Genomic DNA, 15,323 nt, shown 5'->3' with positions numbered 1-15,323 from the left:
TATTAATAACTTCTTATGTTTCCAATTGTGCACTCTCCTCAAACAATAGCATGGTATTCTTTCACTGTAATAGCTACAGTAAATTAGACAGTGCAGTTCGATTAACAAGAATTTAAGCTTTCTGCCAATATCAGATATGTCTATGTCCTGGAACATTTTCTAGTTACTGTAACGGTTTTCCTCCTCTTCTGCGGTGGAGTAGGAGAGATCGGACCAACGTGCAGCGTGGTGCGCGTCCATGTTAATATTTATTTAAACTGAACACAAAACAAAATAACAAGAGAACGAACGAAAACGAAACAGTTCTGTCTGGTGCAGAAACACAGAGACAGAAAACAACTACCCACAAATCACAGTGGGAAAACAGGCTTCCTTAAGTATAGTTCTCAATCAGAGACAACGATTGACAGCTGCCTCTGATTGGGAACCATACCAGGCCAAACACAGAAATACAAAAAACCTAGAATACAAAAACATAGAATGCCCAACTCACTTCCTGACCAAACTAAAACAGAGACATCAAAAAGGAACTAAGGTCGTGACACTTGATCACGTGACAGTTACTTACAACCTCATGCTAATCGCATTAGCCTATGTTAACTCAACCGTCCCGTGGAAGGGACACCGATCCCAAAGAAGATTTAAAGAAAAATATAAGTAAACACGTTTGGTGTTCGCCAAAAGGCATGTGGGAGAATCCCCAAACATATGAAGAAGGTACTCTGGTCAGATGAGACTAAAATTGAGATATTTGGCCATCAAGGAAAACGTTATGTCCGGGGTAAACCCAACACCTCTCATCACACCAAGAACACCATACCCACAGTGAAGCATGGTAGTGGCAGCATCATGCTGTGGGGATGGCTTTCATCGGCAGGGACTGGGGAACTGGTCAGAATTGAAGGAATGATGGATAAATACAGGGAAATTCTTGAGGGAAACCTGTTTCAGTCTTTCAGAGATTTGAGACTGTGACGGAGGTTCACCTTCCAGCAGGACAATGACCCTAAGCATACTGCTAAAGCAACACTTGAGTGGTTTAAGGGGATACATGACATGTCTTGGAATGGCCTAGTCAAAGCCCAGACCTCAATCCATTTGAGAAGCTGTGGTATGACTCACACCCTGACTACACCATAAATTTAGAAATCTAAATTATTCAATTATTGAACCCACACTGCTCGCGAACGAGTGTCTGCATTGCCAGGCGTTAAAATAGAAGTCAGTTCTATTTCTGATGCGGATCGCGCTGAAAGTCCTGCCTCTCCCATCTCCTCATTGGTTTATAGAAGTAGATGCCCACGTGCCGTCTACTCATTGGTTATACCCACGTGGGTGATTGAAAGACTAACTGTGTTGTCAGCGTTGTGGTAATACTATGAAAGTTTAGATGCCAATCAAAGATTGCTGTACACCAGCGGAACCCATCCAACTTGATGGAGCTGGAGCAGTTTTGCAAAAATCCCAGTGGCCAGATGTGACAAGGTTATAGAGACATACCCCAAGAGACTTGCAGTTGTAATAGCTGCAAAATGTGCCTCTACAAAGTATTGACTTGAGGGGGTGAATAGTATAGAGGGAATAGATGGAGAAACAGAATAGTTAGGCACGTTCAAGATCTCCGTTTTTTAAAACTTATTTATTCTTTGTTTCCCAATAAAAAATATTTAGCATCTTCAAAGTGGTAGGCATGTTGTGTAAATCAAATGATACTAACTCCCACAAAAAAACTATTTTAATTCCAGGTTGTAAGTCAACAAAATAATACCGAGACTAATACACACGTACCAATACACACACTAATACACACGTACCAATACACACACTAATACACACGCACTAATACACACACACTCGTACACACACTAATACACACACACTACTACACACACTAATAGACACACACTAATACACACACACTAATACACACACACACTACTACACACACTAATAGACACACACTAATACACACACACTAATACACACACACACTAGTACACACACTACTACACACACACACTAGTACACACACTAATACACACACACTAATACACACACACTAATACACACTAATACACACACACTAATACACACACACTAATACACACAAACTAATACACACACACTAATACACACGCACTAATACACACACGCTAATACACACACACTAATACACACACACTAACACACACACACTAATACACACACGCTAATACACACACATACACACTAATACACACACGCACTAGTAAACACACTAATACACACGTACCAATACACACACGCTAATACACACACGCAAATACACACACACACACACACACAAATACACACACACACACACACACACACACACACACACACACACAAACTAATATACAAACTAATACACACACTAATACACACACTAGTACACGCACACTAATACATTCACGCACTAATACACACACGCACTAATACACACACACTAATACACACACGAACACACACACAAATACACACGCACTAATACACACGCACTAATACACACACGGACACACACACACTAATACACACAATCTAGTAAACACCCCCTTGGCCTCTATCTCCTTGAAGAACTCTCACACAGAGAACACACATAGCAGGCACACACACACACACACACACACACACACACACACAGTCGTCGTGATACTCACCCACTCAACACACCCAAAACCAGGTTGAGGACGAAGAAGGAGCCAAAAACCACCAGACTGACAAAGTAAACCCAGGGCATCTCAAACCCGATGGCATCATTCATCTAGTGGAAGAAGAAGAAGAATTTGGAGAAACAGAAAAGAAACAGATTGAGAAATAGAGGAGAAACAGATGGAGAAACAGAGAAGAAACAGATGGAGAACAGATGGAGAAACAGATGGAGAAACAGAGAAGAAACAGATGGAGAAACAGAGAAGAAACAGAGGAGAAACAGATGGAGAAACAGATGGAGAAGAAACAGATGGAGAAATAGAGAAGAAACGGATGGAGAAACAAAGAAGAAACAGATGGAGAAACAGATGGAGAAACAGATGGAGAAACAGAGAAGAAACAGATGGAGAAACAGAGGAGAAACAGATGGGGAAACAGAGAAGAAACAGATGGAGAAACAAAGAAGAAACAGATGGAGAAACAGATGGAGAAGAAACAGATGGAGAAACAGAGAAGAAACAGATGGAGAAACAGAGAAGAAACAGATGGAGAAACAGAGAAGAAACAGATGGAGAAACAGATGGAGAAGAAACAGATGGAGAAATAGAGAAGAAACAGATGGAGAAACAAAGAAGAAACAGATGGAGAAACAGATGGAGAAGAAACAGATGGAGAAACAGAGAAGAAACAGATGGAGAAACAGAGAAGAAACAGATGGAGAAACAGATGGAGAAACAGAGAAGAAACAGATGGAGAAACAGATGGAGAAGAAACAGATGGAGAAACAGAGAAGAAACAGATGGAGAAACAGAGAAGAAACAGATGGAGAAACAGATGGAGAAACAGAGGAGAAACAGATGGAGAAACAGAGAAGAAACAGATGGAGAAACAGATGGAGAAACAGATGGAGAAACAGAGAAGAAACAGATGGAGAAACAGAGAAGAAACAGATGGAGAAACAGAGAAGAAACAAATGGAGAAAGGGAGAAGAAACAGATGGAGAAACAGAGAGAAACATATGGAGAAACAGATGGAGAAACAGAGAAAAACAGATGGAGAAACAGATGGAGAAACAGATGGAGAAACAGAGAAAAAACAGATGGAGAAACAGATGGAGAAACAGATGGAGAAACAGATGGAGAAACAGAGAGAAACAGAGAAGAAACAGATGGAGAAAGAGAGAAGAAACAGATGGAGAAACAGATGGAGAAACAGATGGAGAAACAGAGAAAAACAGATGGAGAAACAGATGGAGAAACAGATGGAGAAACAGAGAAGAAACAGATGGAGAAACAGATGGAGAAACAGATGGAGAAACAGATGGAGAAACAGAGAAGAAACAGATGGAGAAACAGATGGAGAAACAGATGGAGAAACAGAGAAGAAACAGAGAAGAAACAGAGAAGAAACAGAGAGGAAACAGAGAAGAAACAGATGGAGAAACAGATGGAGAAACAGAGAATAAAGAAAGACATATACTCAAAGTAATACAGGGATGTAGCATCACAGTAGAGTAGAGTAGACTACAGTACAGTACAATAGAATACAGTACAGTAGATTACAGTAGAGTAGACTACAGTACAGTACAATGGAATACAGGACAGTAGATTACAATAGAGTACGGTAAAGTAGTGTAGAATAATGCAGAGTACAGTAGATTACAGTAGAGTACGGTAAAGTAGTGTAGACTAATGTAGAGTACAGTAGATTACAGTAGAGTATGGTAAAGTAGTGTAGACTAATGTAGAGTACAGTAGAATACAGTAGAGTACAGCAATTACTTTTACAATAGTACCAAATATGTTGTCTTGCGAAATGCTGATTGTTGGCCTGCCAAGGTTAAATGTACAGTTGAAGTCGGAAGTTTACATGTACCTTAGCCAAATACATTTAAACTCAATTCCTGATATTTAATCCCAGTAAAAATGCTATGTTTTAGGTCAGTTAGGGTGACCACTTTATTTTAAGAATGTGAAATGTCAGAATAATAGTAGAGAGAATGATTTATTTAGCTTTTATTTCTTTAATCACATTCCCAGTGGGTCAGAACAGTTCTATTTTTGTTTCATCAGACCAGAGGACATTTCTCCAAAAAGTACAATCATTGTCCCCATGTGCAGTTGCAAACCGTAGTCTGGATTTTTTTATGCCGGTTTTGGAGCAGTGGCTTCTTCCTTGCTGAGCGGCCTTTCAGGTTATGTCGATATAGGACTCGTTTTACTGTGGATATAGATACTTTTGTACCTGTTTCCTCCTGTAACTTCACAAGGTCCTTTGCTGCTGTTCTGGGATTGATTTGCACTATTCACACCAAAGTGCGTTCATCTCTAGGAGACAGAACGCGTCTTCTTCCTGATCGGTATGACGGCTGCGTGGTCCCATGGTGTTTATACTTGCAGTAGAGTACAGTAGAGTTGTTACCCAGTAGAGTACAGTATAATTCTTACCCAGTAGAGTACAGTATAATTCTTACCCAGTAGAGTACAGTATAATTCTTACCCAGTAGAGTACAGTATAATTCTTACCCAGTAGAGTACTGTATAATTCTTACCCAGTAGAGTACAGTATAATTCTTACCCAGTAGAGTACAGTATAATTCTTACCCAGTAGAGTACAGTATAATTCTTACCCAGTAGAGTACAGTAGAGTTGTTACCCAGTAGAGTACAGTAGAGTTGTTACCCAGTAGAGTACAGTATAATTCTTACCCAGTAGAGTACAGTATAATTCTTAACCAGTAGAGTACAGTAGAGTTGTTACCCAGTAGAGTACAGTAGAGTTGTTACCCAGTAGAGTACAGTAGAGTTGTTACCCAGTAGAGTACAGTAGAGTTGTTACCCAGTAGAGTACAGTAGAGTTGTTACCCAGTAGAGTACAGTAGAGTTGTTACCCAGTAGAGTACAGTATAATTCTTACCCAGTAGAGTACAGTATAATTCTTACCCAGTAGAGTACAGTATAATTCTTACCCAGTAGAGTACTGTATAATTCTTACCCAGTAGAGTACAGTATAATTCTTACCCAGTAGAGTACAGTATAATTCTTACCCAGTAGAGTACAGTATAATTCTTACCCAGTAGAGTACAGTAGAGTTGTTACCCAGTAGAGTACAGTAGAGTTGTTACCCAGTAGAGTACAGTATAATTCTTACCCAGTAGAGTACAGTATAATTCTTAACCAGTAGAGTACAGTAGAGTTGTTACCCAGTAGAGTACAGTAGAGTTGTTACCCAGTAGAGTACAGTAGAGTTGTTACCCAGTAGAGTACAGTATAATTCTTACCCAGTAGAGTACAGTATAATTCTTACCCAGTAGAGTACAGTAGAGTTGTTACCCAGTAGAGTACAGTAGAGTTGTTACCCAGTAGAGTACAGTAGAGTTGTTACCCAGTAGAGTACAGTATAATTCTTACCCAGTAGAGTACAGTAGAGTTGTTACCCAGTAGAGTACAGTATAATTCTTACCCAGTAGAGTACAGTATAATTCTTAACCAGTAGAGTACAGTAGAGTTGTTACCCAGTAGAGTACAGTATAATTCTTACCGAGTAGAGTACAGTATAATTCTTACCCAGTAGAGTACAGTATAATTCTTACCCAGTAGAGTACGTCGGTCCACCCCTCCATAGTGATACACTGGAACACCGTCAGCATAGCGAAGAAGAAATTGTCAAAGTTGGTGATTCCTCCGTTGGGTCCAGCCCACTTTCCTCGACACTCAGACCCGTTCACAACACACTGACGGCCGTGACCCGCAAATGCACAGGGCACAGGGTCATCCTCTGCATAGTTGTCTGGAGGGGAGAGAGAGTGGGGGAGAGTGACAGAGAGATACAGAGATACAGAGATACAGAGAGAGAGAGAGAGATACAGAGATACAGAGAGAGAGAGAGAGATACAGAGAGAGATAGAGAGAGACAGAGAGAGCGAGAGAAAGACAGAGAGAGAGAGAGAGAGAGACAGAGAGAGAGAGAGAGAGAGAGTGAGATACAGAAAGAGAGAGACAGAGATGCAGAAAGAGAGAGAGAGATACAGAGAGAGAGAGAAAGACAGAGAGAGAGAGAGAGAGTAGAGAGAGAGAGAGAGAGAGAGAGATACAGAGAGAGAGAGAAAGACAGAGAGAGAGAGAGAGAGAGAGAGAGAGACAGAGAGAGAGAGAGAGAGACAGAGAGAGAGAGAGAGAGAGAGAGTGAGAGAGAGAGAGAGAGAGAGAGAGAGAGAGAGAGAGAGAGATACAGAAAGAGAGAGACAGAGATGCAGAAAGAGAGAGAGAGATACAGAGAGAGAGAGAAAGACAGAGAGAGAGAGAGAGTAGAGAGAGAGATACAGAGAGAGAGATACAGAGAGAGAGAGAGTGAGAGAGAGAGAGAGAGAGAGAGAGAGTGAGAGAGCGAGATACAGATACAGAGATACAGAGAGAGAGAGAGAGAGAGAGATACATAGATACAGAGAGAGAGAGAGAGAGAGAGAGAGTGAGAGTGAGAGACAGAGATACAGAGATACAGAGAGATACAGAGATACAGAGAGATACAGAGATACAGAGAGAGAGACAGAGAGAGACATACAATTCTGATCTCCACAACAATATACAACTTGTCTCTCCACAGATATATATTCTGGACGTGGTAGCAAGACTGCTATAGGAGAATTACCCACAGCTTCATATTTTCACCTATCTGCGTGTATACTGTCCAGTGTGTGTGTGTGTGTGTGTGTGTGTGTGTTATGTCCCCTGTCTACCTGTGCCGATGTAGTAGCAGGATTTATGCATCCGTCCTATGAACAGCTCGAGGCCAATGATGGCATAGATGATGATGACAAACAGGACCAGCAGGGCGATGTGGAGCAGAGGCAGCATGGCCTTCATGATGGAGTTCAATACGATCTGAAGACCTGAAGACACACAGCACACTGGTCAACACACTGACAACACACTGGTCAACACACTGGGCAGTATACTGGTCAACACACTGGGCAGTATACTGGTCAACACACTGGGCAGTATACTGGTCAACACACTGTCCAGTAGACTGGTCAACACACTGGGCAGTATACTGGTCAACACACTGTCCAGTAGACTGGTCAACACACTGTCCAGTAGACTGGTCAACACACTGGGCAGTATACTGGTCAACACACTGGGCAGTATACTGGTAAACACACTGTCCAGTAGACTGGTCAACACACTGTCCAGTAGACTGGTCAACACACTGTCCAGTAGACTGGTCAACACACTGTCCAGTAGACTGGTCAACACACTGACAACACACTGGTCAACACACTGGTCAACACACTGTCCAGTAGACTGGTCAACACACTGTCCAGTAGACTGGTCAACACACTGACAACACACTGGTCAACACACTGTCCAGTAGACTGGTCAACACACTGTCCAGCAGACTGGTCAACACACTGGCAACACACTGACAGCACACTGTCCAGTAGACTGGTAAACACACTGACAACACACTGGTCAACACACTGGTCAACACACTGTCCAGTAGACTGGTCAACACACTGACAACACACTGGTCAACACACTGTCAACACACTGTCCAGTAGACTGGTCAACACACTGTCCAGTAGACTGGTCAACACACTGACAACACACTGGTCAACACACTGGTCAACAAACTGTCCAGTAGACTGGTCAACACACTGTCCGGTAGACCGGTCAACACACTGTCAACACACTGACAGCACACTGGTCAACACACTGTCCGGTAGACTGGTCAACACACTGGGCAGTATACAGGTCAACAGACTGGTCAACACACTGACAACACACTGTCCAGTAGACTGGTCAACACACTGGTCAAACACTAGTCAACACACTGGTCAACACACTGACAACAAACTGGTCAACACACTGACAACACACTGTCCAGTAGACTGGTCAACACACTGTCAACACACTGACAGCACACTGGTCAACACACTGTCCGGTAGACTGGTCAACACACTGGTCAGCACACTGGTCAACACACTGTCCGGTAGACTGGTCAACACACTGGTCAGCACATTGGTCAACACACTAGTCAGCACACTGGTCAACACACTGGTCAGCACACTGGTCAACACACTGGTCAACACACTGTCCGGTAGACTGGTCAACACACTGGTCAGCACATTGGTCAACACACTAGTCAGCACACTGGTCAACACACTGGTCAGCACACTGGTCAACACACTGTCAACACACTGGTCAACACACTGGTCAACACACTGTCCGGTAGACTGGTCAACACACTGGTCAACACACTAGTCAACACACTGGTCAACACACTGTCCAGTAGACTGGTCAACACACTGACAACACACTGGTCAACACACTGTCAACACACTGTCCAGTAGACTGGTCAACACACTGGTCAACACACTGTCAACATACTGTCCAGTAGACTGGTCAACACACTGGTCAACACACTAGTCAACACACTGGTCAACACACTGTCCAGTAGACTGGTCAACACACTGACAACACACTGGTCAATACACTGTCAACACACTGTCCAGTAGACTGGTCAACACACTGGTCAACACACTAGTCAACACACTGGTCAACACACTGTCCAGTAGACTGGTCAACACACTGGTCAACACACTGGTCAACACACTAGTCAACATACTGGTCAACACACTGACAACACACTGTCCAGTAGACTGGTCAACACACTGGGCAGTATACTGGTCAACACACTGGGCAGTATACTGGTCAACACACTGGGCAGTATACTGGTCAACACACTGACAACACACTGGTCAACACACTGGGCAGTATACTGGTCAACACACTGGGCAGTATACTGGTCAACACACTGGGCAGTATACTGGTCAACACACTGACAACACACTGGTCAACACACTGGGCAGTATACTGGTCAACACACTGACAACACAATGGTCAACACACTGGGCAGTATACTGGTCAACACACTGGGCAGTAGACTGGTCAACACACTGGGCAGTATACTGGTCAACACACTGTCCAGTAGACTGGTCAACACACTGGTCAACACACTGTCCAGTAGACTGGTCAACACACTGTCAACACACTGGTCAACACACTAGTCAACACACTGGTCAACACACTGGTCAGTCCACTGATCAGTAGACACACACACAGGAATAAATAATGTCCTTAAGGTCTGGGAATTGATTCTATGTATTGCGATTCGATACAGCAATTTGATAAGTATGAGAGAAATAGTTTTGATCAGTCGTGGAAATAAAAGTGCAGAAAACATTTAAAAAGAAGATGGAGAACAAGAGCTACTTTTGGCGCAGGCACAGCCAACTAGCGCTAGCTAATGCATTCTTGTGTGGGTTGAGCACACACTTATACACACACCCATATACACACACCCATACACACACACCCACACACACACACACACACACACACACACACACACACACACACACACACAACGTGGAGCAGGGGCAGCATGGCCTTCATCGTGGAGTTCAATACGATCTCCAGACCTTCAGAGCAAGATGTTTTACTCAAAGGCTACAACACACACACACACACACACACACACACACACACACACACACACACACACACACACACACACACACACACACACACACACACAATTCAAAGAAGTACAAAGCAGTCATTTGTGAGTCAACGTTATTTTGATAATGAGAGATTGTAGTTGTTCAAACTTCTGTCATGACTTCCTGGTCCTCTCTACGTGTGTCTGTCATGACTTCCTGGTCCTCTCTAGATGTGTCTGTCATCACCTCCTGGTCCTCTCTACGTGTGTCTGTCATCACTTCCGGGTCCTCTCTACGTGTGTCTGTCATCACCTCCTGGTCCTCTCTAGGTGTGTCTGTCATCACCTCCTGGTCCTCTCTACATATGTCTGTCACCACCTCCTGGTCCTCTCTACGTGTGTCTGTCATCACCTCCTGGTCCTCTCTACATGTGTCTGTCATCACCTCCTGGTCCTCGCTACATATGTCTGTCATCACCTTCTGGTCCTCTCTACATGTGTCTGTCATCACCTCCTGGTCCTCTCTAGGTGTGTCTGTCATCACCTCCTGGTCCTCTCTACATATGTCTGTCATCACCTCCTGGTCCTCTCTACATGTGTCTGTCATCACCTCCTGGTCCTCTCTAGGTTTGTCTGTCATCACCTCCTGGTCCTCTCTACGTGTGTCTGTCATCACCTCCTGGTCCTCTCTACGTGTGTCTGTCGTCACCTCCTGGTCCTCTCTACATGTGTCTGTCATCACCTCCTGGTCCTCTCTACATGTGTCTGTCATCACCTCCTGGTACTCTCTACATGTGTCTGTCATCACCTCCTGGTCCTCTCTACATGTGTCTGTCATCACCTCCTGTTCCTCTCTAGGTGTGTCTGTCATCACCTCCTGGTCCTCTCTACATATGCCTGTCATCACCTCCAGGTCCTCTCTACGTGTGTCTGTCATCACCTCCTGGTCCTCTCTACATGTGTCTGTCATCACCTCCTGGTCCTCTCTACATGTGTCTGTCATCACCTCCTGGTCCTCTCTACATATGTATGTCATGACCTCCTGGCACTCTCTACATGTGTCTGTCATCACCTCCTGGTCCTCTCTATGTGTGTATGTCATCACCTCCAGGTCCTCTTTACATGTATCTGTCATCACCTCCTGGTCCTCTCTACATATGTCTGTCAACACCTCCTGGTCCTCTCTACATGTGTCTGTCATCACCTCCTGGTCCTCTCTACATATGTCTGTCATCACCTCCTGGTCCTCTCTACGTGTGTCTGTCATCACCTCCTGGTCCTCTCTACGTGTGTCTGTCATCACCTCCTGGTCCTCTCTACGTGTGTCTGTCATCACCTCCTGGTCCTCTCTACGTGTGTCTGTCATCACCTCCTGTGTATGTGTGCGTGTGTCTGTCATCACCTCCTGGTGCTCTCTACATATGTCTGTCATCACCTCCTGGTCCTCTCTACGTGTGTCTGTCATCACCTCCTGGTCCTCTCTACGTGTGTCTGTCATCACCTCCTGGTCCTCTCTACATGTGTCTGTCATCACCTCCTGGTCCTCTCTACGTGTGTCTGTCGTCACCTCCTGGTCCTCTCTAGGTGTGTCTGTCATCACCTCCTGGTCCGCTCTACATATGTCTGTCATCACCTCCTGGTCCTCTCTACATATGTCTGTCATCACCTCCTGGTCCTCTCTACATGTTTCTGTCATCACCTCTTGGTCCTCTCTACATGTGTCTGTCATCACCTCCTGTGTATGTGTGCATGCGTCTGTCATCACCTCCTGGTCCTCTCTACATGTGTCTGTCATCACTTCCTGGTCCTCTCTACGTGTGTCTGTCGTCACCTCCTGGTCCTCTCTAGGTGTGTCTGTCATCACCTCCTGGTCCTCTCTACATATGTCTGTCATCACCTCCTGGTCCTCTCTACATATGTCTGTCATCACCTGGTCCTCTCTACGTGTGTCTGTCATCACCTCCTGTGTATGTGTGCGTGTGTCTGTCATCACCTTCTGGTCCTCTCTACATGTGTCTGTCATCACCTCCTGTGTATGTGTGCGTGTGTCTGTCATCACCTCCTGTGTATGTGTGCGTGTGTCTGTCATCACCTCCTGTGTATGTGTGCGTGTGTCTGTCATCACCTCCTGGTCCTCTCTACATGTGTCTGTCATCACCTCCTGTGTATGTGTGCATGAGTCTGTCATCACCTCCTGTGTATGTGTGCGTGTGTCTGTCATCACCTCCTGTGTATGTGTGCGTGTGTCTGTCATCACCTCCTGTGTATGTGTGCGTGTGTCTGTCATCACCTCCTGGTCCTCTCTACATGTGTCTGTCATCACCTCCTGTGTATGTGTGCAAGTGTCTGTCATCACCTCCTGGTCCTCTCTACGTGTGTCTGTCATCACCTCCTGTGTATGTGTGCATGTGTCTGTCATCACCTCCTGTGTATGTGTGCGTGTGTCTGTCATCACCTCCTGTGTATGTGTGCGTGTGTCTGTCATCACCTCCTGTGTATGTGTGCGTGTGTCATAGCATGTGCGCGCCTGCATGTTTGCGTGCATACGTGCGTGTCCATGTGTGAGTGTCGTAGAGCCTGGTCCATCTAAATGTTTATATAGCATGGCGTGGCCTTAGGAGCGCAACATGAGTCAAGTTCTTGTGTGGGAACGAACAACAGCCAAGTCTCTGGAGGCTTTAGTTAGCAGTCAACCATGGAGAACAGATCCAACCACGCTACACAGAACTATACAGTCTTCTCTTCAGCTCCATACAACTACACAGAACTATACAGTCTTCTCTTCAGCTACACAGAACTATACAGTCTTCTCTTCAGCTCCATAGAACTACACAGAACTATACAGTCTTCTCTTCAGCTACACAGAACTATACAGTCTTCTCTTCAGCTACACAGAACTATACAGTCTTCTCTTCAACTACACAGAACTATACAGTCTTCTCTTCAGCTCCATACAACTACACAGAACTATACAGTCTTCTCTTCAGCTCCATACAACTACACAGAACTATACAGTCTTCTCTTCAGCTCCATACAACTACACAGAACTATACAGTCTTCTCTTCAGCTACACAGAACTATACAGTCTTCTCTTCAACTACACAGAACTATACAGTCTTCTCTTCAGCTCCATACAACTACACAGAACTATACAGTCTTCTCTTCAACTACACAGAACTATACAGTCTTCTCTTCAACTACACAGAACTTAAAGTATTTGGTGAAGTTCAAGATTCATACCTGTTAAGAGATTAAGAAAATGCTAGAACGAGGAGCTCCACAATCCCTCTCTTTAAAAGTTAGGTGGCCAATGTTCCCGTCACCCTTACGAAATTTTGCTAGCACCTGCGAAATTGTGATTTATCCAAATCCCAATCACCAGAAGTAACGTTGCTCCTTACACCACGTATCCCATTCCATTCCCGACAGATTCTACAATACCAGTTTACGCACATCTGTCCGTGAAAGATTACAACTACACAACCCTGCCTTCACACAAACCAGTTCCCTTCTAGTTCTGCTATGTGATGGAATCACAAACACTGTAAAATATGCTTCTCCTGAAATGATCTGCTCGTTGGGAATAGTTTACACCTACAGCACATGCATATATACAGACATGTACGTGCACGACCTCCCTCAGACGCACTCCTCACTCACACTCGCAAACACACAACCCCCTCCCCCCTCTACTCACTAGGTACTCCTGAGACCAGCCGTAGGGGCCTCAGTACTCTGAAGGCTCGGAGAGCTTTGACGTCCAGACCTCCAGGCTTCCCTGGCACATGGTGGGTCGACGCAGCCTCCCCAGTGGCCTTATGGGTCATCGTCTCCAGGACAACACTGAACAGCCTGGAACACACATCATCAGCTGAGTTAGATGGCCTACAGTATAACACATCATCATCGCCATCATCATCATCACCACCATCATCACCTGAGTTAGATGGCCTACTGAGTAACAGATACTCTTCATCAACACCATCATCACCTGAGTTAGATGGCCTACTGAATAACACATACTCAACACCATTACCTAGGAAAAATGACAGCCCAGTAAAGTGGTGGTCAAGTATAGCCTGGTAGTCAAGTATAGACTGGTAGTCAAGTATAGTCTGGTAGTCAAGTATAGCCAGGTAGTCAAGTATAGCCTGGTAGTCAAGTATAGCCTGGTAGTCAAGTATAGCCTGGTAGTCAAGTATAGTCTGGTAGTCAAGTATAGCCTGGTAGTCAAGTATAGCCTGGTAGTCAAGTATAGCCTGGTAGCCAAGTATAGTCTGGTAGTCAAGTATAGCCTGGTAGTCAAGTATAGTCCGGTAGTCAAGTATAGCCTGGTAGTCAAGTATAGCCTGGTAGTCAAGTATAGCCTGGTAGTCAAGTATAGCCTGGTAGTCAAGTATAGTCTGGTAGTCAAGTATAGTCTGGTAGTCAAGTATAGCCTGATAGTCAAGTATAGCCTGATAGTCAAGTATAGCCTGGTGGTCAAGTCAGCTCGTGCTTTAGCCAACACCTTGACATGACACACATCAAGACTGAGATCAGGAGGAGTTGTCTACCCCAGACTGAGATCAGGAGGAGTTGTCTACCCCAGACTGAGATCAGGAGGAGTTGTCTACCCCATACTGAGATCAGGAGGAGTTGTCTACCCCTGACTGAGATCAGGATAGCCTGCTTCATAGGGCTGTATTGTACAATGGTATTTTTATTTGTTATTGCTTTGTTGTTGTGCCCTATAGTGTTTTTGCAATTGCAGACTGATTCCCATCAACATGTATCCACTAAGGAGCTTTAAGCCCACTGATAGACAAAGAGAGAGAGAGGAGAAGAGATAGTGAGAGAGCAAGAGAGAGAGAGAGAGAGAAAGAGAGAGAGAGAGAGAGAGAGAGAGAGAGAGAGAGAGAGAGAGAGAGAGAGAAAGAGAGAGAGAGAGAGGGAGAAGAGATAGTGAGAGAGCAAGAGAGAGAGAAAGAGAGAGAGAGAGAGAGAGAGAAAGAGAAAGAGAGAAAGGGAGGAGAAGAGATAGTGAGAGAGCGAGAGAGAAAGAGAGAGAGAGAGAGCGAAAGAGATAGCGAGAGAGGGAGGAGAGGAAAGCCAAGGGAGTCTGGGTCAGATTAAGAGACGAACAGGGACAGGGGAGGGAGAAAGAGAGGCAGT

At 44.6% G+C, this 15,323-nt stretch overlaps 1 protein-coding gene across 1 annotated transcript in view; it reads right to left on the bottom strand.

Moving 5' to 3' along the window:
• The window catches only part of cacna1fb (calcium channel, voltage-dependent, L type, alpha 1F subunit), a 210,845-nt gene that overhangs the window by 131,143 nt on the left and 64,379 nt on the right, over window positions 1-15,323 (bottom strand). Inside the window, exons 5-8 of the mRNA XM_036989057.1 lie at window positions 13,867-14,021; window positions 7,405-7,557; window positions 6,262-6,458; window positions 2,679-2,782 (exon numbers count right to left, since the gene is read on the bottom strand). Coding sequence (XP_036844952.1) covers window positions 2,679-2,782; window positions 6,262-6,458; window positions 7,405-7,557; window positions 13,867-14,021 — 609 coding nt within the window. The remainder of the gene's footprint in view (window positions 1-2,678; window positions 2,783-6,261; window positions 6,459-7,404; window positions 7,558-13,866; window positions 14,022-15,323) is intronic.

Source organism: Oncorhynchus mykiss, chromosome 9 (assembly GCF_013265735.2).
Source record: "Oncorhynchus mykiss isolate Arlee chromosome 9, USDA_OmykA_1.1, whole genome shotgun sequence".
Lineage (NCBI taxonomy): Eukaryota > Metazoa > Chordata > Actinopteri > Salmoniformes > Salmonidae > Oncorhynchus > Oncorhynchus mykiss.
This window is presented reverse-complemented; position numbering and strand designations above follow the sequence as displayed.